The sequence below is a fragment of the Drosophila simulans genome, chromosome 3L (genome assembly GCF_016746395.2).
Source record: "Drosophila simulans strain w501 chromosome 3L, Prin_Dsim_3.1, whole genome shotgun sequence".
NCBI classification, from domain to species: Eukaryota; Metazoa; Arthropoda; class Insecta; order Diptera; family Drosophilidae; genus Drosophila; species Drosophila simulans.
This window is the reverse complement of record NC_052522.2, coordinates 12,782,721-12,802,950: the sequence shown is the minus strand read 5'-3', so window position 1 is coordinate 12,802,950 and position 20,230 is coordinate 12,782,721. Positions and strand designations below refer to the sequence as shown.

The window sequence follows — 20,230 nt, the reverse complement described above, 5'->3', positions numbered from 1 at the left end:
GTGTGCAATGGAAATTTATGCCATGTTCTTACAAGAGTTTATGACATTATTATAAAAATGTATAAACTTACTTGGATTTTTTTAATATTTCAACTTTTCTGATTGATTGATTTTTTATACGACTCAGCTTGAGTGGGTTTCCCAATTTTCTGGTATATATTATATCTTCAAGACCCTCTAGACCTTCTTAGCAAACCCAATCCAGATAACATACAAAAACTCATACTTTTCCTCAAAAAAAAAAACAAATTATACCACAAAATCTAAAAACAAAACAGACAAATGTACATAACAAGTCAGCAATTAGTTAGCAAATTAGATATTAACAAAATTAAGATATAATACCATTGTAAATCAATATAGCTGTAGGCCCCGTAGCCAATGCTATACTATTTAAGTTAGTCTAGTTTTGTTAACTATTCTATCTATCATAATAAATAAATAAATAAATCTTTAAGACCAAGAATATTGCTACAGAAATCTATCTATACATATATAATCTGTCCATGCCATTTTTTCAAGTTTTTACTTTGCGTTTACATGATTTTGTTAAGAGTGTTAAATTTAAAGATTTATATTTTGAAAGCAATTATATTCTACAGAAATCTATTCTAAATCATGCAATTTTTTCGCAGTGCACATAAACTTCATTTTATCTTATCTCTTTGTTATAAACTTATCTGACGAGTTTAACAACCTTCTGTGGAATCGAATTGCTTAATAAAAATATTCATATTTTTAAGAGTAACATCATTGCTATGGAAAACTATTTCGATCCAATTGCGTTGAAAAGTTCCTTCGCTTTTTTAGCAGTGCACAGAGTTGCTGTTTTGCGAGTTACCACGCATTAGCCACAGATGCGTGACCCGCGACACCTGGTAACACTAGATAAACAATACCGAATTCTCAAACGCCCGCAACTCGCGCTTCTGACGACAGCAGCCCGTGGTAAATCGCCTATAAATATAAATATACGCGGCTATATCTCCCGATTCGATCATACGACGGATAGCGATTTATACGAGTTGAGAGCGCAGACGGAGACCTGAAGTGCAACACCGTGTTTATGTTTACATAAGAAGGCAGCAGCAGCAACAACAACAATCACACGAGGAGAATGACGAGCACGCTACAGTAAGTTGCAAGTGTAGTGGGTTAGTATTATTAACCAAATAGAAAAGAGTAAGAAGACTATAAAAAATAGCCACCATGTGCTCCCGATTCTCGTGTCGCAACACACACGCACAACCACATAATTGCCGAAAATTTACAGCGGCATGTGAAAATCGTGTGCTATGTGTTTAGTACGTGTGTGTGTCTGTGTGTGTGTGTTTGCTTGCGTTATCTGTAACTCACAGAAACTACGATCTCTGAATGTTGATCCGTAATATACAATAAATAGTAGGGGTGTGCCGGCGAGCGTGTGAATGAATTAATATGTATATATCCGGACAGGTTCTTCGCCGCCAGAATCTCTCGAATCCGAAATATGCGACTGATAAGCAGGGCGAATTCTTGCCAACAACAACTACAAACATTATCGTAAACAAGAGCACACTGGCGTCCCGAAAAGTGATGATGCCTAGATTAGGTGCCATAATTTCATATATGTACCTACACTTATTCGTCCAACAATTAGTTTGCTAGATTAATATATGGCAGAATATTGAATGAGTTCTAAAGAATCATAAATAATACCTAGCATTGTTATTCTTGCAACCTAAAAACCTTTATGAGAATTAGTATTCGTGCAGTACACACCGGGCGTATGCGCAATATTTCGACTGTCAGTCTTCTTTCACTGGAGGTAGGGCTATCTCTGAGGTTCATCGCCAGCTGATTGCGCTTAAAAGCTCTGGCTGAACGCGATGTTGAATGTTATCGTTAATTGAGCGCATTAGCTTGAGGCCCTCAGACGAGCAACATGTGCGACCGCGTCAGGTTTGGGACTACTGCTATATACTTAGCGAAACAGTGAAGATAGCACTATTAATCCAAATATTTTTTTTGTTCCACAGAGAAGGAATCCTGGTCGGATGCGGCAACCCGCTGCTGGACATCTCCGCCGTTGTTCCCCTGAACTTCCTGCAGAAGTACTCTATGAACGAGGATGATGCGATCCTGGCCGAAGACCGACACATGCCCATCTACGGGGAGCTGGTCGAAGGCTACCAGGCGGAGTTTCTGGCTGGCGGATCCGTGCAAAATTCTCTGAGAATTGCTCAATGGATTCTTCGACAGCCCAGGGTGGCTGTGTTCTTTGGCTGCGTCGGCGAGGATCGGTACGCCGGTATCCTGAAGGAGAAGGCGCAAGCCGCCGGACTGGATGTTCACTACCAGGTGAAGAGGGACGTGCCCACGGGAACCTGTGCCGTCCTGATCACCGGCACCCACCGATCGCTCTGCGCTAATCTGGCGGCCGCCAACAACTTCACCATCGATCACCTGGAGGAGCCCAGCAACAAGGCTCTGGTGGATAACGCCCAGTACTATTACATTTCGGTGAGTTCTTGGTTTTTGCTTCGATATTTGGGGTAGAATCGATGCCGGAAGTTATAAATTAATGGCGCAAATTAGTTAATAGATTTCTAAAGAGTGGGAGATATGAAATCCATATAAAGTGAAAACTGTTCAGTTCCTTAATTTCACATTAATTTTGTTCTTACCTACCTAACAAATCTTTCCTTAATTTTACTTCTTGTTCTTTAAAACATAAAGATCATATGTATAATACTTTTTTAATTTCATTTCCCAGGGCTTCTTCCTCACTGTGAACCCGCCAAGCATTATGCAGGTGGCGGCCACCGCCCATGCCAAACAGCGACCGTTCCTAATGAACCTCAGCGCACCATTCATATCGCAATTCTACATGGCACCGCTGCTGGCCGCCCTGCCTTACGTGGACATCATCTTTGGCAACGAGGCGGAGGCTCAGGCGTTCGCCGAGGCCCAGCAGTGGCCCAGCGGGGACCTGCGCGAGATTGGCAAGCGATTGGTGGCGATGGAGAAGAAAAACCCGGCGCGGCCGCGCATTGCCATTCTCACGCAGGGCTGCGATCCTGTACTGCTTATTCAGCAGGATTCGGTGCAGGAGTTCCCGGTCACGAAATTGGCGGTGCATGAAATTGTCGATACCAATGGCGCTGGGGATGCATTCGTTGGAGGATTCCTATCGCAGTTTGTGCAGGGCAAGTCGCTGGACGTCTGCATCAGGTGCGGAAACTATGCAGCCGGGCACATTATCAAGAATCCGGGTTGCACATACTCCGGCGAACCGGAGTTCGTTGAGTAAAACCAGATGCGAAAGCTACAGAAACCTTACACACACGAGGACATCGAAGGAGCCAGACAAAGCGCAGCAAGATTTGCAATTGTTAATTAAGTAAATGAGAGTGACTAAACCATTTTGTTAACACTGATAATTGTTTGTACATACATATAACCCACACTCAGACACATACAAAAGCATACACATGTGAAATGACGTGAACAAATAGCAAGAGTGAGGCTTGTGTCTTATAGATAGAGCAATATTCGAATTTAAATTGATAATAAAACAAAAGAGACACGCGAGCGAGACACAAAAGTCAACATTTTGTACAACTTGAAATCTTTGTATTGATTTTCAGATAAGAGGTGAAAGGAGGTTCATTTCCTCATCCTTTCATTTATCCATTTATGGTATAAGATACCAATCGGGAGTATAATACAAACGACTACAAGCCTTAATGATGTCCAAAGTTACAACGAGGAGTCATCAGCAGATAAGATTATCAGCAACAATAGATAGACAAGTTATACATTAAATAAAACTTGTGAAACACGCAGCTGTTTCATTTGCTTGCTAATGCGGCCCATAAATTCACAATTAACCCAAAAGAAAGATTAGATTATCAGTTCAGCAACATGCTTTGACTAGTTTATGAATACAAAACAACATGCTAAATATTAGAAAACTTATTTGGAAAAAACAATGTGCATGTAAATCTTTTTTTTTTTGCTATACAAAAGAGAACTGCTGTGTACCTTGTATACCTAAACCTAAAATAGAATTTTGTTGTTTGCCATGGCGACTTGTGACATTGAACCCCAGATCGGAGGCACTAATCGACAAGATAGCCCCGGATGAAGGGCAGGCCCGTTGGCACCCGCTTTTGATAGCGCACATAGTCCGACTGGAAGAAGTTGAGCAGGGAGTACTCCTCGACGTAGATGCGATCGTGGAAGAACAGCCAGCTGACCAGTGTGTAAATGCATATGCAGATGGGATTCAATAGCACGATCTGTGTTCCGATGGACCACCAGAACCAGCCGACATAAGACGGGTGGCGGCAATAGGCGTAGATCCCGCTTGTTATTAGCTTGTGTTCCGAGTGTTTCTCATTTTGGACCTGTAGGAATTTATGTATTTATGTATCCATGTATTAACAAATGATCACGACTAACCAAGTGAGTGAAGCTCCGGCCGGCTGTGATGATGGCTGCCTTGCGAACCACCTCGCCCAGCAAGCACAGGACCACGCCCGCCACCCAAATGTATCCGTATCTCTTGAACTGTGGCAGGAAGTACACCTCTAGTGAGAATTCGATCCAACTGGCTGCCGCCGCCAGTCCATAGTGCACAGAGTGGTTCAGCATAAAGGAGTCGAGACTGAGAGTGCGTGGATTGGCAAAGGCTATCACAAGGAACTCCGAGTAGTGGAAAAGGGACATGAAGCATCCGTAGGCGCCAAATTGCTGCCATTCGGTGGGAGCAAAGCAGATGACCAGCACACTCACGGCCATGGCGAAGCCCAGGAAGGAGGCCCTAATAGCCACCTGTGGTGCAAGAATAGTTAGCACCATAGCACTGATAAGGTTTATCGCGTCTCATCGATTGACTCACCTGGTAGTCGTGATTCCGCAGCACAAACCGTATGATCATGTTAATGAGGGCGTAGTACAAAAAAGGACCCCAGAGCACGGCGCCCCACACCTGTGGCACCATTCCATAAAGATTCTGGGGCACCGAGGGAATCAGGACTAGAGCTGCGGTGATCAGAAAGCAATATAAACTGATGCGGCCTTCGGAACACAGGCTGGTGCCGCCGGCCCCAGGAGCAGCCACTCGGCTTTTTGCGCACATGGCGGGGGGATCGGGATTCTTTTTGTGCTGCTGATGTGCGCCAAAACACGGAAATTGCGGTTTTCTAAAACATTTGCTTGGTTCAATGCGCCGAAATGTAAATAAACCGGCAAAGCTTTCGATAACGATAGACAGCACAGTGAATGACCGCTAAAGCATAAGGCTCGTAATAATAATAATATAATTCTTACAGCTTTTAATAAAATAAATCATAAAATAGATTAAATAAATAATTATTTACCATCACGTTTAGCAGAAAATGTTTTAAAAAATAAATTATGTGGGCAATTCTCTTTAGCCTATACCCCCTGTAACAATAAGCGATAGTTATGTACTGTAACATATCGAAATATCGAGTTTTGAGGGTTTAAAAATTTGTATATAGGCAGACAACATTTAATAGTAACTTAAATGAACTACATTTGTAGGTATTCTACAACTTTTTTTTTTTAATTTCTTGACTGCACGCCTTTCATCGATATCTTATCGATAACACGCTCATATTAACAGCGCCGCGTAGGTTATGTAAAATAACAAGTAGAGTCGTTGAGATCAATTAAAAATATATAAAAACTCGACCGATATTCTGTTAATATCGAGCCATGGTCTTCCTGAATCTGCCCATGCTAGTGCGGTCCCGTGGTCCGGACGAATTCTGGCGGAAGAGGCGCATCTTCAAGCTGGCAGCGGTACGTTTCCGAAAATCGTTTCCAAAATAACAATAATAAGTTCGTAGTGCTTAATTTCTGCAGCATTATAGAAGCCGCACTCGCAATGTCTACTCCTTCGCCATCCGGAGTGTCCATAGGGCACTGGCCTATGCCACCAAGGGGCGAAAGCTAAAGAAACTGGACATGGCGCAACTGTGGAGCACACGCGTGGAGGCGGGTTGTCAGCAGTATGGTGTAGGCCTGGAAACCTTCAAGGAGGGCCTCGCGCGCTCCGATATTCTGCTCAACAAGTGGGTACCACCGGAAAATTCCCATATCCTTTAACCAACCACCTATAACATCTTTCAGAAAAGTCCTATCCGACCTCGCCATTTGGGAGCCGCGATCTTTTGAAGCTCTAGTGAAGATCTCTCGAGAGCGGGCAGCTGTGGAGGGAATGCCGGACATCAAACGGAGATCGGCATTTAACCAGGTCTATGGACTGAGCAACCTGAAGTTGGATTAACATAGCCTTAAGTAGGAGTTCAAATATAGATATTTGTATGTTTTAAACGAGTAATCTTTAATTTGCAATTTGAAAGAAAGTAAAATAATTTGGGATTTATTCTTCAATTAGTTTTTAATTCCGAATTGGTATTTACATTTAGTTACGTAATTGCAGAATGAAATTTGATGCTAAATCATAAATTTATTTACTAAAACTACCTTTTCCGCGAATGAATCCGATATTTTGTCGAGTCAAATGACAAAAAAACATATGTGCTGCTAGTTTTAACAAGTAACTCGAAATTTATTAATTGGCGGTCCATGCGCAATGCAAATAAAAATATTGCATCAGCGTTTATTGTAGTTTCGGGTTTGTGGGTGGTTACATACTAATAAAAAACATAGAATTCATAGAATCCGGCGGCGAGATCTACTCCAATTTGGCCAGGATGTCGGACTCGCGGAAGAGGAACAGCTCCTTCTGGTCACCCTCCAGGTTCACCTTGGTGCCACCGAATTCGGGCAGCAGAACACGATCGCCCTCCTTCACGCCAATGGGAATGTGGTTGCCAGTGGACTGCGGATGAAGTGGGATGTTTAGTGATTAGATGACCCTCTCTGTATTGATAATGGCGAAATACTCACGGCATTACGGGTGCCAGGGCCAACGGCCAGAACGGTGCCCTCGAGCACTTTGCCCACCGATTTCTCTGGCAAAACAATGCCTCCTTTCGTCTTGGTCAGCGCCTCGGCCCGCTGGATTAGGATGCGGTCCAGCATGGGGATGATCTTCTTGATAGCGGCGGCCTGAGGATCATTAAAAAAGCCCCAACAATTAACCCATGTTTCATGTTTTTCCTATTGATTACACAACAGCCCGGCGAATGGGATGTGGGCCGAAAGCCGTGGAACCTTCTCGAAGAACCGACATCATCCTTCGATTTCAAACTGTCTTCTAAACCGCATATGGGGCAATGCACTTTTAACTCACCATTTTAATTCTTAAATGCAAACTGGAGCGCTTGATAAAAGTTAATGAGTGAACTTTTTACTCAACTACACGTGCCGGCGTAACAATTCTCGATAGATGCGGGGCTGCTTATCGACGGTGTGACCAGGCTATTTCACGGATATAATCTCAAGAAGTAATTTTTCTGTTCGAATACACTGAGAGAAGTCAATGCAAAAATTAATAGTTGCGTATAACTTTAAAAATGGTAAAACAAATTTTCGCCAAGTGATTGCCGAGTTGATTTTCTATAAAATATGAAGATGAAAAGGAGTCTGGTGGGTAAACTTCCATAATAACTTGTATTCCAACTTCAGGAATTACTATATTGTTATATTCTGTTCACATCTTTGTTGAGCTAAATAATTCGTATTTTAAAAAAACAATAAATCTTCTGAGCATTACTTAATTATTATTTAATTGTTTAAAATTGACTTATATTAATATATAATATAATATAAAATAAACATAAAGCAGAATTGTTTGTTTACTTCCTCGAAATTAGGTATGTACAAACCAAGGAGTTGCTATCGATACTACCAATTTAAGTCGATACACTCTGCCAGCGGATTGTTCACACGACCACCTGTTGCAGAGTGCAAGACAATAAAGACTAGCAACAAAATAATTGAAAAATGTGGCATACCTGATGAAAATTAAAGAATTTCAGAAATTTCTAAACATCTTGTTTTTCAGTAGGGAAAATAGCACGGAACAACTATCGATAGCTGCGGACACTCCCACCACTAAATCTGATTGGGAGATTTATTTGAGTCACCGTTTTGCCTTGTTTACATTTAATGTAATTTGTGCCAGATAAATCTCATTTGATTTTACTCAAGTCAAGTGGCACGATGTGCTTTTGTTGTTCACTTAGTCTACAGTTTGTGCCCGCTATTTTCGTTTAGTTATATTATCCAATAAGCAAACAATTAACCCACTAAAATGTCTGATCGTCGTGGCACAAAAGTTGGAACTGGTACGAAGGCTTTGGAGTACTGGTGCCGAGTTGTCACCCAAGGATATAATGGGGTCAAGGTGGAGAACATGACCACTTCCTGGCGAAATGGACTTGCCTTTTGCGCCATAATACACCACTTTCGGCCTGACCTTATAGACTTTGACCGACTTAAAGCAGACGATATCTATGAGAACAACGATTTGGCCTTTACAACGGCCGAGAAATATTTGGGAATTCCTGCACTGCTCGATGCAGCTGACATGGTTTCGTATGAAGTACCTGATAGACTCTCCATACTAACGTATTTATCCCAGTTTTACAAGGTGCTCGGCAAGAGCCTGAAGCACCCGAAGCCAGAGGAGCCGCTTGGCGAAGAGAGTGAGCCACCGCAAAAAGTGATGCACATTGTTGGAATGCCCCGCCGTGATAAGTGCCAGAAATGCGAGCTTCCGGTTTTTCTCGCCGAAAGGGTCCTCGTCGGAAAACGGGCTTATCATCGCACATGCTTGAAATGTGCAAGATGTTCGTCATTACTCACACCCGGGAGTTTTTATGAAACGGAGGTCAATAATATATACTGTTGCGAGACTTGCCCTGATGAAGAAAGTGAACCGGAATCTGACATTTTAAAGTTAAAGACAACCACTACTGATTCTCCGAATGATAAACAAATGGTGGCGCAAAGTTCTGATTACTCTGAAGCTGAAGATAAACAAGAAGACCTGGAAGATAACGATATACGTACTACTGATAAGCCTGAAAACATCCAACCGCCGTCCAACGAAGATGAACAAAATTATGAACTAACTATAAATCCTGTAAAGCCTATATTAACGGAAGAACCTAAAATCTCTTCTAATCCACTGGACGAAGAAGATGGTGGCCTTATTGAACAAAATAATGAATCAACAACTCCTGTGAAACCCGCTATACCAGAGAAACCAAAAGACCCTACTCTTTCACTAGACGAAGAACAACATGCTGGCTTTGAACAAAACAATGACTTGGCGGTTAGTCCGGAAAAGAACATTCCAAAAGAGAAACTTAAGATTTCTTCGGTCTCAATATATCTTGAAGATGACCGCCTTGTTGGTGATGCAATACATCCGGATAATTTAGATAAACAAGAAGCTATTAGTTTGAACAATACATCAGATTCACTCATTCCAGAATCACAGGAAGCACCGATTCCTGAAAATAACACTCAAGTAGCCATTAAACCAGAAGACAATATAAGCCCGCGTACAGAAAATAAAATTTTCTCAAACACAGAAAGCTGCTCTAAGCAGGAAGGTGATATTACAAAACAAATGGATCTCGAGTCTCCCAAGGACAAGGTAATTGAGACAAAAGCATCTGAAACTGACTATCCAGAGGATCTAAATCCCTTTAAAGATGATGACTCATCTAAAGGTGCAAACCCATTCGACAGCTCTGATGATGAAGTGGAGCTTCTTAAAGCAATTCCAGCCCAACAAAGCAAAGGAAAAGTTGTACCGCCCCGTCCACCGCCACCTAAAATTGGCCTTTCATCCATCTCCAAACCGTCAGAGAATTCCAGCCCTACACTTTCGCAAGGGAAAAAAATGCCGATGCCAACACCGAGAATATCTATATCAAAACCCCAGACTCCAGCACAACCAATGACGCATCAAGCCCAGAAAAGTAGTATTTCCTCTTCGTCTTCGGAGCATTTGAACAGCATGAGAACGTTCGATCGTGGAGCAGATGACCGTGGCTCAAGCATCTCCTTGCCATCTGCAAATGGACCTCGCAAGCCACTTCGCGCCTCAGTGGGGAGTCCGCTTCGAAGCGAAGAATCGAGTCCCACCACCAGTCTTAGCTCTATTACCTCTCCGATGCGGAAGAAGCGCCAGGCACCTTTGCCCCCAATACAGACGGACTTTGAGAGTGATCCTGGATTTTCAAAGTTATCCGACGAACAAAAGGCATTGTTGCACACTCAGCTTAAGGCCCCAAGTCTGGGTGATTCAACCAGAAGACTAATACCACTTGACCAGAGTCTGCTATCTGATGAGGCAACCGAGTCAAGTAACTACGACGAGAGCTTAAGTACATCCAATGCCGACGAGGAGGTAAATGTGGTATACCGACGCATTTTGGTGCCTCCAACTCAGCCCGAAAACACTGTTGAACATAGCAAGGAGGATCAAAAGTCGCCTATCGTGTATAACGACTTCGATAGAAACGTAAGCCCATTGGGGCACAATAAATCCACTCATGGGAAATGGAAGAGGCGAAAGGGACCAGCACCAGCGGTTCCAATACCACCGCGCAAAGTCTTACAAAGGCTGCCGCTGCAAGAAATTCGCCACGAGTTCGAAATTATTGCCGTACAACAGCTGGGTCTGGAGAAACAAGGAGTTATTCTGGAGAAAATGATCAGGGATCGCTGTGAGCGTTCCTTAGATGCCACCGAAGCTGATGGTCCCGAATCAGCAGAAGTGCTAACCAACTCAAAGGAAGTGGAAGATCTTATATTGCAACTGTTCGAGCTGGTCAACGAGAAAAACGAATTGTTCCGCAGACAAGCGGAGCTGATGTACCTTCGACGTCAGCATCGCCTGGAGCAGGAGCAGGCGGACATAGAGCATGAGATACGAGTATTAATGGGGCAACCGGAGCACAACAAAACCGATTCGGATAAAGCCCATGAGGAAGTATTAATCAATCGCCTTGTGAAGGTGGTTGAAATGCGTAACGAAGTAATTGATAGCCTAGAGACTGACCGAGTTCGCGAGGCGCGAGAGGATATGAGCATCAAGAATCGACTTCATATCTACAATTCTGAGCGCGAGGAACCACCAGCACATCCGAGAAGCGCTGACAAATCATCCAAAAAGCTGTCCAAAAAGGAACGAAAAAAACTTAAGGAGGAAAATAAGCTGGGCAAGGGCAAAAAGTCGGACCTCGACAAGGACGTCGATGAGTCCGAACAGGCACCAGCTTTGGAAAAGGTTAAAAAGAAGCGAAACTTGTTCTTTATGAAAATGTAGTTGGAGGGCTGTTGGAGTTTTTATGCGTCGAACAATTGAAATTTATTTTATATAAATTTGTAACCCATTAAGTTTCTATTGCCATATGTGAGCATTTCAATAAATAAAGTATATATTTTCCTTTAGCAGCAGGACTTTGGATTGAGAACTACGAATGCGAATCATATTACTATATAATTCTGGGATAATCATTTTTGAAATGAAACAATCGAAATAATCAGTTATCATATTATTATTATGTTTGGTTAGTGGAGCTGGTATGTTTTTGCTTTGTGGAGCTATCGATAAGAATGGTTGAATGGTGCTGGAAATAATAACATCCCTAGCCTGATAAGACCCATAAATAGAGTATATTATTCATCGATCAGTAATAAGAACGTACAACAGCGGAAACTATTCGATTGGTAAAACATTTAACACACCGCAAAAACCCTAGAAAACCAACTTTAAATTGCAATAATATCATTAGCAATAATGAATCGGTATGACAGAATGAATGATTACATAGTCTCTATGGCAGACCTGAGCAATAATATTTTGCAAGTAGTGAACCAGATCTTCGATGATAACACTTCCTTTGATGGCCAAAAGATCATGCACTTATACCACCTCATTTACAACCAGTGCACGGAGCGCAATTGGAATGCTCCAGCCCAGAACAACGGGAGAACTCTTTACATTTTTCTAACCGACTTCCTGAAGGAGCGACTACAAAACTTAGCAATGGAAATTGAGAACCGATTCGACGACGTCGAACCAATTGGACTGATCGCCCAATACGTAGAGCAATGGGTGCCCTATCAAAGGTCATGCGAGAAACTGGACCTAGCTTGCTACCACTTCAACCGCAACTGGGTGAAACAGGAGCGGTTTAAGGGGGACCAAGAAACTTATCCGATATATCGCTTGGCCATGATGAGCTGGAAGAAACTGGTCTTCGAGCCCAGCATCACGATTCTCACCGCCATTAGGCAGATTTTGAGTCAGATGCCCAGGGAAGACAATAAATCATTGGTATACCAGGTGCTCCAATCCATTGTGGAACTGTACGCCAACGATGAGTACCAAGATGTGTCCTTGTCTTCCAGGATAGACAACATTTTTATTGATAAGGTGATGGATTTCTACAAGTCAACGACGTTGCACGAATTCCAAAAGATCCTCGTATCCAATGACTACACCGATTTCAAGCGTTTCCTCAAGTACGCATGCCTAGCCATGCCAGAAATTGAGAAAGGGAAACAATTTAAGGCAATACTAAAAAGACACCTCGCTGCGAGGTTGCAGGAGACCATTAAATCATTGTCAGGCAAGGAATATATCAAAGCCATCTTGGGATTTCGTCAGGGTCCTTTGGAGCAGGCATTGCGGGACCACAAACGATTGGCGGACATCGTGGATGAGGTGTGCGCGGATGAAATGAACAGAGAGGGCCAGAAAATTTACCCCACCCGTCTGCTTGTCACATATGCCAACGAACTTATGACCAAAAGGCAGGAGTCCGAGGAAGCTATTATTGATGAACTTAAGCAGATCGTTAAATGCGTGGAGTTTTTAAGCTATAAGGACACATTTATAGACATGTATTTGAAAGCACTTCGGATTCGACAAATCAATGAGACATCCACCTCGGACGGCGCTGAGTCCACAATGTTTTCCCTGCTGAATAAAAGGTTTGGAGACCTTGAAACTAGATGTCTATTGGAGCAGTTAAGAGATGTAGAACAGTCGAGGATCCAAAAAAGTCAGTTTGAAGACCACATGAATAGCAAGGGGATCAAGTTAGGATTCGATTTTCGTCCAAAATGCTTCACGAATAAGGGGGGTTTTGAGAATTTTAACCTCACGTTGCCCGACGAACTGCAGCAAGCGTGGGAGGAATTTCGTCTGTTTTACAAAAATAGCCATGAGTCACGAATTGTACAACTTAATAACGAATTATCCTCTGGTGAGATTACCTGTCATTTAAATCAGTCGGTCTTTATTCTCGAGGTGAGCACTTTGCAAATGGCCGTTCTGATGCTATTCAATCGGCATGAACGATTCACGGAGCAGGAATTGGTGACTGCTTTGGGCGTCGATCTGGAGACCCTCCAAGGGGTGAGTGATAGGATATGTATAGACATTACTATTGACTTACCTATAAAATTATTTTTTTCTTTTCTTTCAGGCATTGAAACAGATTAAGTTTCTGGTTTATAGTGGACCATTCATAAAAGTAAACATGGACTTTACAAACCGGAAACGCCGACTTATCCTCAATAAGCGCCTGCTCACCAAAAGGAGAAAGATCGAAGAGAAAGGCGATGATTTAAAATTACGGCGAGACAAGCAAGTGGATGCTGCAATAGTGCGCATTATGAAAGGTAAAAAGGAACTGGAATACTCGCAATTAATTTCACACGTGTATGAGGAGCTTAAAGATCGGGTAAAGCCACAAGTGAGTTCTATCAAGGAAAGAATTGACGACCTGGTGAAGCGTGAATATTTGGAACGTTGTGATAATAATACCTACAGATATTTGTAGTATAGAAAAGGAAGGTAAACGTAAATTACAAAATTAAATTTGAGAATACCCCTTGATAAAATCTTGAAAGTGATTGTATAGAACTTAATAGCTAAACGCTTAATACTGTTTCATCCTCGTCTAATTTGACACATATCCGTTCTGAGGCATCAGTCTCGAAATCTGGGGTTATTAATTCGCTTGTGTAAAGGCGCTCAGCATGGTGATCCTTCAGGTGCTTCTCCAGGTGCGATTCGTTTGAGAAGGCAATGGGGCAATAGAGGCACAGGGGTTGTTGATGCACACGCATTTCGTCGCGCTTCAGCATCCCAGCTCTCCGACGAGATATCTTCCACCTTGGAGTGGGTGAGTAGCTTAACTCGAAGTTGGGCTTGGTCCTGGAGGCTGTGGGTTTCGCTAAATCCAGTTCCGGTATGCTCTCGCCCTTTTGCCGTCTGACGTGGCTTCTATGGAGGGTAAGAGGAATGTTAAAACCAATTGTAAGTCACCTAGTCCTTACCATACTCACTTTAAGTGTACGACCAGCAAAGACTTGTAACGAAACTTTCGAGGGCAGATTTTGCAGCTGAATCGATCGGCATTAATGTCCCTGCATGTGTGAGATGAAAAGTTGTCGATGGGAAAAGCCTCCAAGCACTTAGAACACATTTTTGGCGGGCCAGCCAATTGATAGCTTATCTCTTCCTCGTCTTCTTGATTGTGCTCTTCCGCATTCGGATCCTCCAGGGCGAACTCCTCCTTAATCAGATCATTAGCATCTAGCATAACCACTGCAAGATGGAAGCGTTAGCAATTTAAACGTTTTTTCTTCTGTTTTTAAGCTCACCCTCGTATAAGCCAGTCTGGGAATAAGATAAATCTGTGGGATCTTCCGTTTTTATGAAATTTTGAGATCTATCATTAATATGTTCTGTATTCTTTATCATTTGTTCATTTGTATCTTCAGGGTCCGGTTCATGTTCGATGGTGTTTTGACACAGTGACTTTGTTTTTCTGGATTTTCTTCCCATATTTATGCTCCTCCAGATTTTCTTAAAAGCTTTATTTATTTATTTATTTACGTTTTTTGGACAGCTGATCAGTCATTGCTTTTAAGGTGACCAGTTTTTTGACTATCGATCGTCATGAATCGGGCACCTATCGTTTCGATATCGATATAATTTAAAGGAACACTAAATCATCATTGGGTCACTATATTTTTGTAATGTAATGTAATTGGATAATAAAAAATAAAAAATAGTATCGTTGTGTTTGATTATAACGTGATCTTTATTGGATTACATGGAGATTTTTTTTTTTTAATATTTAATTTGGGTCTTAAATTAGCTAAAATTTAAATCTGTAAGGGTATGTTACCATCGGTTTTCTTTGGAAGGATCTTACATTCTTATATGATATTTATATATAAATGAATATTCTTATAAATGATGAAGTAGCCGAATGAGTACACTTTAGATATTGTATTCTTTTAGTCGGAAAAAAAACGTGATTTTTGAGAAAGGTACATTGCACATCGGAAAAAAAACATTTATCAATAAAAAAGAAAAATCCCTTGACCTATCAGTAAAATATAGATGCATATATTTGACACAAATCAGCAGAATGTATTCCATTACATTCCTGCTGAACTAATCCGTTACCTTGCGAGCTATTTGGTGCTCTCCTAGATCTCCTCGAGTTCCTTGTCGGTCTTTTTGCAGAATGAATCTAGGAGTTGGAACCCGAAGCTACTGGCGGGTGCCATGTTTATGGCGACGTCGCAGGACCGTAAGCCGTAGTAGCTGTGGCTGAACTCTAAGGATATGCGATGAACCTCGGCGCAAAAGATGTGACTATAATTCAAACGATCGTGCATTATGTGCTGAAGCTGGACCATCTTGGCCAAGTATCTCATTTGACTGTGGGTCAGTGGACGAGCAGTGAAGTTCCGCTGCGACTCACAGGCTTCAGTCACCTTCTCCATGGGTAGCCCGAAGACGAGAGATATAGCCTCTGGCAAGGTGTACGGAATTCTTGTCTCGCTGATCAGGCATAGAGCAACAAAGGTATCAAAGATTCCTCCCAATGAGATGCGGTGCCTATGCAACAGATGATCGGCGATCCGGTGGCTGTAGTGGATTACCTTGCGCGGCTGATCCGCCTCCAGAATCTTGGCCAGTTCCAGAAATATCGAGCCAAGGGCCTTGATGTCGAAAATGTACGTTCCATTGCCCGTGGCTACCACCAAAATAGACGTGGGCTGATGTCGTCCGTAAAAACTGGGCTCCACCAGCAGCGATATGATCTCCTGATCCTTTATGTCTTTTAATGCCCTGTGGTATGTAGTATCCACCTGGTATATCAAAACAATTCGATCCAGTTGCTTCTCCAGGTTTTCCAGTTCTCTTTTACCGAAAGGGAAACAAATGATTTCCGGGAGACTGTCCAGAGCAGAGCTAAAGCTGTCGTTTCCATCGCTCTCGTTCATTGTAATTTATGCTAATTTGCCTTAAGTTACTTTAAATCACAATTTTAATAGAAACTAACCTTTTCGAATATTAAAAGCTTTGAAAAGAACAACAATGACAGCAACGTTATCGATATCATCGATTAGATTGGAATCGAGATGGTACAAGGCCGACAACTATGAACTATCAGAACTATCGATTACCTTCCATACTTAGTAGATACACATTCCTCGTTTGGCTTACACACTCACCGCATTTAGCCAGGACACACACCACACTGAACAAATTAAACAAAAATCAATAGAGAATGCTATAGTCGACTTCCCCGACTATCTATCAGATACCCGTTACTCAGCTAGTAGAACGAAAGCGAAATTTCGTAATTTTTCTGGGATATCGATATATATTATATGCGTAAGATTGGTCGTGGCAAAAAGTTTTTTGACAAATTACAAGATGCATAAAAAAATAAATTTATTTGAGTTAATGTTAATTTTACTTTTAACACAGTCGCCTCAATAACCAAATATAGCTAACGACTCCATGCGTATACAATAATTCTAGGTTGTGCTTTTAAAAACAAGAAACAAGCATAATCTGACCTAATGTTTGAACTTTAGAATTAATTTTAGGTGGCTGTTTATAAAGCACTTGTATTCATATTTATTAACTATTAATAAGAAATAAATTTTTAAATTTTACTTCCGGGAAAATGTCAAAATGCTAATGTTACTTACTTGTTACTTGCTAACATTTATACTCTTAAGACGCCCATTGATTCGCCCATTGCTCAGCCAAGTTGAAAGGAGCTTTGCCTTACAGCTCACCTATAATTAAGGGGATAGATAATGGAACTGGACTGGTTGCCAGGATATTGATTCGCTTATGATTTGACCACAAATTAATCACCGACGATGCCCAAAGATTTGTAGCAGTCCGATTTGCAGTCGATTTGCTAACGGCCAGCTCACGGGAGGGGCCAGTCTAAATCGGTCATCTCCGCAAAATGGAACAAATAAGTGCTTCTTCGCAAATCCGCACCTTTCGCTCCGGCTAATAATGAAACCCGAAGCGATTGCACTGCAAAAGGTTAATTGGTTTGTAAGCGCATTGGATGGGAAACGACGAATATAAAAAAGTGAAAGAAGATGGCGAAGGAGGTTTGCACACAATACTGGCCGTAATTCCAGGCAGCTGACTCAATCTAATTGGCGCACGCTGCGCATACTTAATGCGCTTAGATGCGGGCCCAGTGCTCCGCTTTCAACATTGCCATTTATATTGCCATTGGCGCTGCAGGAGCCGGTTTGGTCCTTGTAATTAAATCGCAGCCCAGGCAACTGCAACATCACCGAATAGAGCCGTTCAAAGGGCAAATCAGGTTTAATTTTAATGCCCTGCTAAGTAAATTGAGTGTACCAAATAGATCGCATTTGCTTATCTTCTTTGGGCTGTTGGATCTGCAAATAAATGTAATTGCTGACTTTGATGTAGTTAATATATGCATACATATGTATGCATATCTTGTGATTTAACGATAAATTTATAAATTGGAAGTCGGCCTAAAACATTTATCAAATTTGGTGATATAAAATAAAATAATACATAAAGTAAATAGTTAACTAAAAAATACATCTTATTTTAAGTTATAAATTACTTAGGTATAAACACCGCACATTACTAAACAGTATACATTATTATTCCTAAAGGGACAAATCAAAGCAAACAATGCTTACCTAATTAGAAAACTATTGTCGAACAAAAAAAATCTAAGGGGACAAGTTCCCTATTATAATTAATATCATAAACAGCATTTTTCTATTGAATAATGAGGCAAATAACCAGGACTTTGCTTCAAAGCTCCCTTTTTGTTTAGTTTGCGTTTTGTTTCCGCTTTGCGCGTTGTCAATTATTGTTGCATACTTTGCGGCGAACAATGCAAAGTGGTTAATGAGAGTGGTAGTGGCGGTGGTCCTCGGGTTTTACGGGCATTTGCGGGGTCTTTGGTTGGTGTTAGAGGCTAACAAGAAAATCCCTCTATGCCAACACGCGTACACCGTAATTAAGAGACACTCCACTCCATTCCGTTCATCGGGGACGAGGCCGTTGGCCCTGGGCCGATGGGAAAACAATGGATGAACACACGCCGGGCCCGGCTTTTCCCCTTGCCAAGCCCCGATGCTGACCCAATTAGTGGAGCCGGTCGGCATCCTTCCTTCGAATCTTTCGGATCTTTCTAGTTGCCATGCCCGTGGGTTGCCACGTTAATTAAATTATCACGTGTCAATTAATGTTGCCAGGCCGAGCGAAACGCATCTGGAAAAACCATTCACTTTGACGTTCGGCAGCGTCACCGGTACTAGTACCGGAATACGGTGCGTATGAGCGATCCCTGTCAACAATCAGTTGACGCAATTTCTCATATGCTAACACCTCTCGTTGTCGCCGCAAAGCAAGCGAAACCCCGGCGATATAAGTTGTAGCTCAAAAATCCTTTTGGTGATGTCCTGTCAAAGCGGCTCTGAGTTTTTATAACCAGTTTTTGGATTGTAAAAAAGAAGGATTTTGAACCTGCACTTCGCGTATTTTTTTCGCAATCACAACATTTTATAAAATTTCTTAAATACAACAGTATACCATTAAATATGAACATTTATATGAAGCAACTATTCGGCTAGTTTTGTTTAAACTTTAATATAATTCACATTTTACGAAGTTTAAAGGTTTTTTGTAAAAAGATTGTAATTTTTATGTTGTTTAACTAATTTTGACCCTACGCTGGAAAAATAAAGCCTTGTGGCTGTTTAAATTGAATTGTGAAAATGCTCTGGGCCGAAAACTAATCAATTAGTTGGTAAACTACAACTACAAAAACAACTGTGGAGGGTCTTCAGGTAAAATCTGAAATGACCGCGAGGAATTATATTTGATAGATAAACTATACAAAAAAATTGAAAACAAAAAAACCTAAAATGTTATAAAAAATAAATAATCTTTAAACTGTTACACAGCAAAGAAATACGATTTATGCAATCGTTTCGCCACAATCGATTTGCCATTCCATGGAAAATGCTATTTATTTAATATGCAGCCAAACAAAATCGCCGCCAAAAGCATATTTCACACCTAACAAGCTTACAAGCTATGTAGTATTATTGCTGTTGCCGGAAAGGCCACAAAACCTCAAAATTTGTGTTACATTTGCAGGCCGCTGTGTCAGCGAACTGTAATACCCCTTTGCCACTCGCACATGTAGCTATTATTTCTTTCCCCATTTTCTTTTTTTTTTGGCAGCACTTAGTTGGAGGTCCTGTGTGGCGGTTGGATTTTTTTCCCCGTTTAATAGCATACTTCTGGGCGCGGCGCCAACCACCTGTGAGGCGGAAAAGGCAAGAGGCGGTGCGGTGCACTGGGTCTCAGGTGCGAAGTATCAGCGAGGCGTTATTATCGCCATTGCAGTTGTCCATAATGGTTTCGGCCATAAGCTAGGCTTGGCGCCCCGCAGGACAATTGTCCTCGCTTGCCGGCGGCATAAACATTAACACGCATTTTTATCGCCCCGGCTTCCAATCCCATACCTCGGCGAATTCCGTCTGCAATGGCATTTGAATGCCCTTGTGGGGGGAACCACAGCCATTAAAAAACCGATTTCCTTCATATTGCCATAATAGGGCTGGGAAAATTTCGATAATCTGCGGCAAAATCTGTTTATGTGATTGGTTAGTTACATACAAAAGAAATCAATTCGTTCTTTCGTTTTCAGAAATAATAATTTAAATGCGGTAGCAAACATTAGTTAAATAAGTCTTATAATAAATTAAAGATTATTTTACAAAATAATAATCATTGGGGGGATTTATGTTTCTAGGCTTTATATAAATATGTTTGTAAAGTATTTTGACATACATCTATTAAAAATTGATTTTGTATTTCATTTTTTGTATAAAGAAATGTAATAAACAGGAATAACTGTGCGAGAATTTCGAG

The 20,230-nt window shown here is 41.5% G+C and overlaps 8 protein-coding genes across 9 annotated transcripts; 4 read left to right on the top strand and 4 right to left on the bottom strand.

The window, feature by feature from the left end:
* Positions 1-864: 864 nt before the first annotated feature.
* Positions 865-3,610, top strand: LOC6737903 (adenosine kinase). 2 transcript variants are annotated; one of them, XM_002084695.4, is made up of 3 exons: positions 865-1,134; positions 2,019-2,502; positions 2,756-3,610. In XM_002084695.4, the coding sequence occupies exons 1-3, from the start codon at positions 1,118-1,120 to the stop codon at positions 3,290-3,292; spliced, it is 1,038 nt and encodes a 345-aa protein (XP_002084731.1). In that variant the 5' UTR covers positions 865-1,117; the 3' UTR covers positions 3,293-3,610. The 2 variants fall into 2 exon arrangements, with proteins under 2 accessions (XP_002084731.1, XP_016031680.1); XM_016169647.3 differs by lacking the exon at positions 865-1,134 and adding an exon at positions 1,804-1,941.
* Positions 3,611-3,890: 280 nt separating this feature from the next.
* Positions 3,891-5,272, bottom strand: LOC6737902 (protein-S-isoprenylcysteine O-methyltransferase). Its single transcript, XM_002084694.4, has 3 exons — positions 4,886-5,272; positions 4,447-4,818; positions 3,891-4,391 (listed from the first exon to the last, which is right to left on the bottom strand). Exons 1-3 carry the CDS (start codon positions 5,123-5,125, stop codon positions 4,104-4,106), a joined length of 900 nt encoding a protein of 299 aa, XP_002084730.1. The 5' UTR covers positions 5,126-5,272; the 3' UTR covers positions 3,891-4,103.
* Positions 5,273-5,611: 339 nt separating this feature from the next.
* Positions 5,612-6,348, top strand: LOC6737901 (39S ribosomal protein L20, mitochondrial). The gene is made up of 3 exons (XM_002084693.4): positions 5,612-5,814; positions 5,878-6,086; positions 6,145-6,348. Exons 1-3 carry the CDS (start codon positions 5,728-5,730, stop codon positions 6,299-6,301), a joined length of 453 nt encoding a protein of 150 aa, XP_002084729.1. The 5' UTR covers positions 5,612-5,727; the 3' UTR covers positions 6,302-6,348.
* A 214-nt stretch (positions 6,349-6,562) lies between these two features.
* On the bottom strand, positions 6,563-7,430 carry LOC6737900 (10 kDa heat shock protein, mitochondrial). Its single transcript, XM_002084692.4, has 3 exons — positions 7,274-7,430; positions 6,928-7,089; positions 6,563-6,859 (listed from the first exon to the last, which is right to left on the bottom strand). Exons 1-3 carry the CDS (start codon positions 7,274-7,276, stop codon positions 6,713-6,715), a joined length of 312 nt encoding a protein of 103 aa, XP_002084728.1. The 5' UTR covers positions 7,277-7,430; the 3' UTR covers positions 6,563-6,712.
* A 577-nt stretch (positions 7,431-8,007) lies between these two features.
* Positions 8,008-11,394, top strand: LOC6737899 (MICAL-like protein 1). The gene has a single exon (XM_016169648.3). The coding sequence runs from the start codon at positions 8,237-8,239 to the stop codon at positions 11,267-11,269; it is 3,033 nt and encodes a 1,010-aa protein (XP_016031679.1). The 5' UTR covers positions 8,008-8,236; the 3' UTR covers positions 11,270-11,394.
* A 349-nt stretch (positions 11,395-11,743) lies between these two features.
* On the top strand, positions 11,744-13,810 carry LOC6737898 (cullin homolog 1). The gene is made up of 2 exons (XM_002084690.4): positions 11,744-13,369; positions 13,440-13,810. The coding sequence occupies exons 1-2, from the start codon at positions 11,744-11,746 to the stop codon at positions 13,794-13,796; spliced, it is 1,983 nt and encodes a 660-aa protein (XP_002084726.1). The 3' UTR covers positions 13,797-13,810.
* Positions 13,811-13,829: 19 nt separating this feature from the next.
* On the bottom strand, positions 13,830-14,944 carry LOC6737897 (zinc finger protein 888). Its single transcript, XM_016171413.3, has 3 exons — positions 14,623-14,944; positions 14,305-14,566; positions 13,830-14,242 (listed from the first exon to the last, which is right to left on the bottom strand). Exons 1-3 carry the CDS (start codon positions 14,804-14,806, stop codon positions 13,888-13,890), a joined length of 801 nt encoding a protein of 266 aa, XP_016031678.1. The 5' UTR covers positions 14,807-14,944; the 3' UTR covers positions 13,830-13,887.
* A 97-nt stretch (positions 14,945-15,041) lies between these two features.
* On the bottom strand, positions 15,042-16,407 carry LOC6737896 (protein Exd1 homolog). The gene is made up of 2 exons (XM_016171412.3): positions 16,323-16,407; positions 15,042-16,274 (listed from the first exon to the last, which is right to left on the bottom strand). The coding sequence occupies exon 2, from the start codon at positions 16,261-16,263 to the stop codon at positions 15,460-15,462; it is 804 nt and encodes a 267-aa protein (XP_016031677.1). The 5' UTR covers positions 16,264-16,274; positions 16,323-16,407; the 3' UTR covers positions 15,042-15,459.
* Between the last annotated feature and the right edge of the window lie 3,823 nt (positions 16,408-20,230).

What these genes read in the sequence shown, in the direction of transcription:
- LOC6737903 (XM_002084695.4), top strand. An exon ending in CCCAGTACTATTACATTTCG is followed by an intron (nt 2,503 to 2,755) that starts GTGAGTTCTTGG and finishes TTCATTTCCCAG; the next exon opens with GGCTTCTTCCTCACTGTGAA.
- LOC6737902 (XM_002084694.4), bottom strand. Translation starts at nt 5,125, where the DNA reads ATGTGCGCAAAAAGCCGAGTGGCTGCTCCTGGGGCCGGCGGCACCAGC. An exon ending in TGCGGAATCACGACTACCAG is followed by an intron (nt 4,819 to 4,885) that starts GTGAGTCAATCG and finishes CTTGCACCACAG; the next exon opens with GTGGCTATTAGGGCCTCCTT. An exon ending in GCCGGAGCTTCACTCACTTG is followed by an intron (nt 4,392 to 4,446) that starts GTTAGTCGTGAT and finishes AAATTCCTACAG; the next exon opens with GTCCAAAATGAGAAACACTC.
- LOC6737901 (XM_002084693.4), top strand. Translation starts at nt 5,728, where the DNA reads ATGGTCTTCCTGAATCTGCCCATGCTAGTGCGGTCCCGTGGTCCGGAC. An exon ending in GCATCTTCAAGCTGGCAGCG is followed by an intron (nt 5,815 to 5,877) that starts GTACGTTTCCGA and finishes TAATTTCTGCAG; the next exon opens with CATTATAGAAGCCGCACTCG. An exon ending in TCCGATATTCTGCTCAACAA is followed by an intron (nt 6,087 to 6,144) that starts GTGGGTACCACC and finishes AACATCTTTCAG; the next exon opens with AAAAGTCCTATCCGACCTCG.
- LOC6737900 (XM_002084692.4), bottom strand. An exon ending in GCCCTGGCACCCGTAATGCC is followed by an intron (nt 6,860 to 6,927) that starts GTGAGTATTTCG and finishes CTTCATCCGCAG; the next exon opens with TCCACTGGCAACCACATTCC.
- LOC6737899 (XM_016169648.3), top strand. Translation starts at nt 8,237, where the DNA reads ATGTCTGATCGTCGTGGCACAAAAGTTGGAACTGGTACGAAGGCTTTG.
- LOC6737898 (XM_002084690.4), top strand. Translation starts at nt 11,744, where the DNA reads ATGAATCGGTATGACAGAATGAATGATTACATAGTCTCTATGGCAGAC. An exon ending in ATCTGGAGACCCTCCAAGGG is followed by an intron (nt 13,370 to 13,439) that starts GTGAGTGATAGG and finishes CTTTTCTTTCAG; the next exon opens with GCATTGAAACAGATTAAGTT.
- LOC6737897 (XM_016171413.3), bottom strand. Translation starts at nt 14,806, where the DNA reads ATGGGAAGAAAATCCAGAAAAACAAAGTCACTGTGTCAAAACACCATC. An exon ending in CCAGACTGGCTTATACGAGG is followed by an intron (nt 14,567 to 14,622) that starts GTGAGCTTAAAA and finishes TCCATCTTGCAG; the next exon opens with TGGTTATGCTAGATGCTAAT. An exon ending in TTGCTGGTCGTACACTTAAA is followed by an intron (nt 14,243 to 14,304) that starts GTGAGTATGGTA and finishes TACCCTCCATAG; the next exon opens with AAGCCACGTCAGACGGCAAA.
- LOC6737896 (XM_016171412.3), bottom strand. Translation starts at nt 16,263, where the DNA reads ATGAACGAGAGCGATGGAAACGACAGCTTTAGCTCTGCTCTGGACAGT.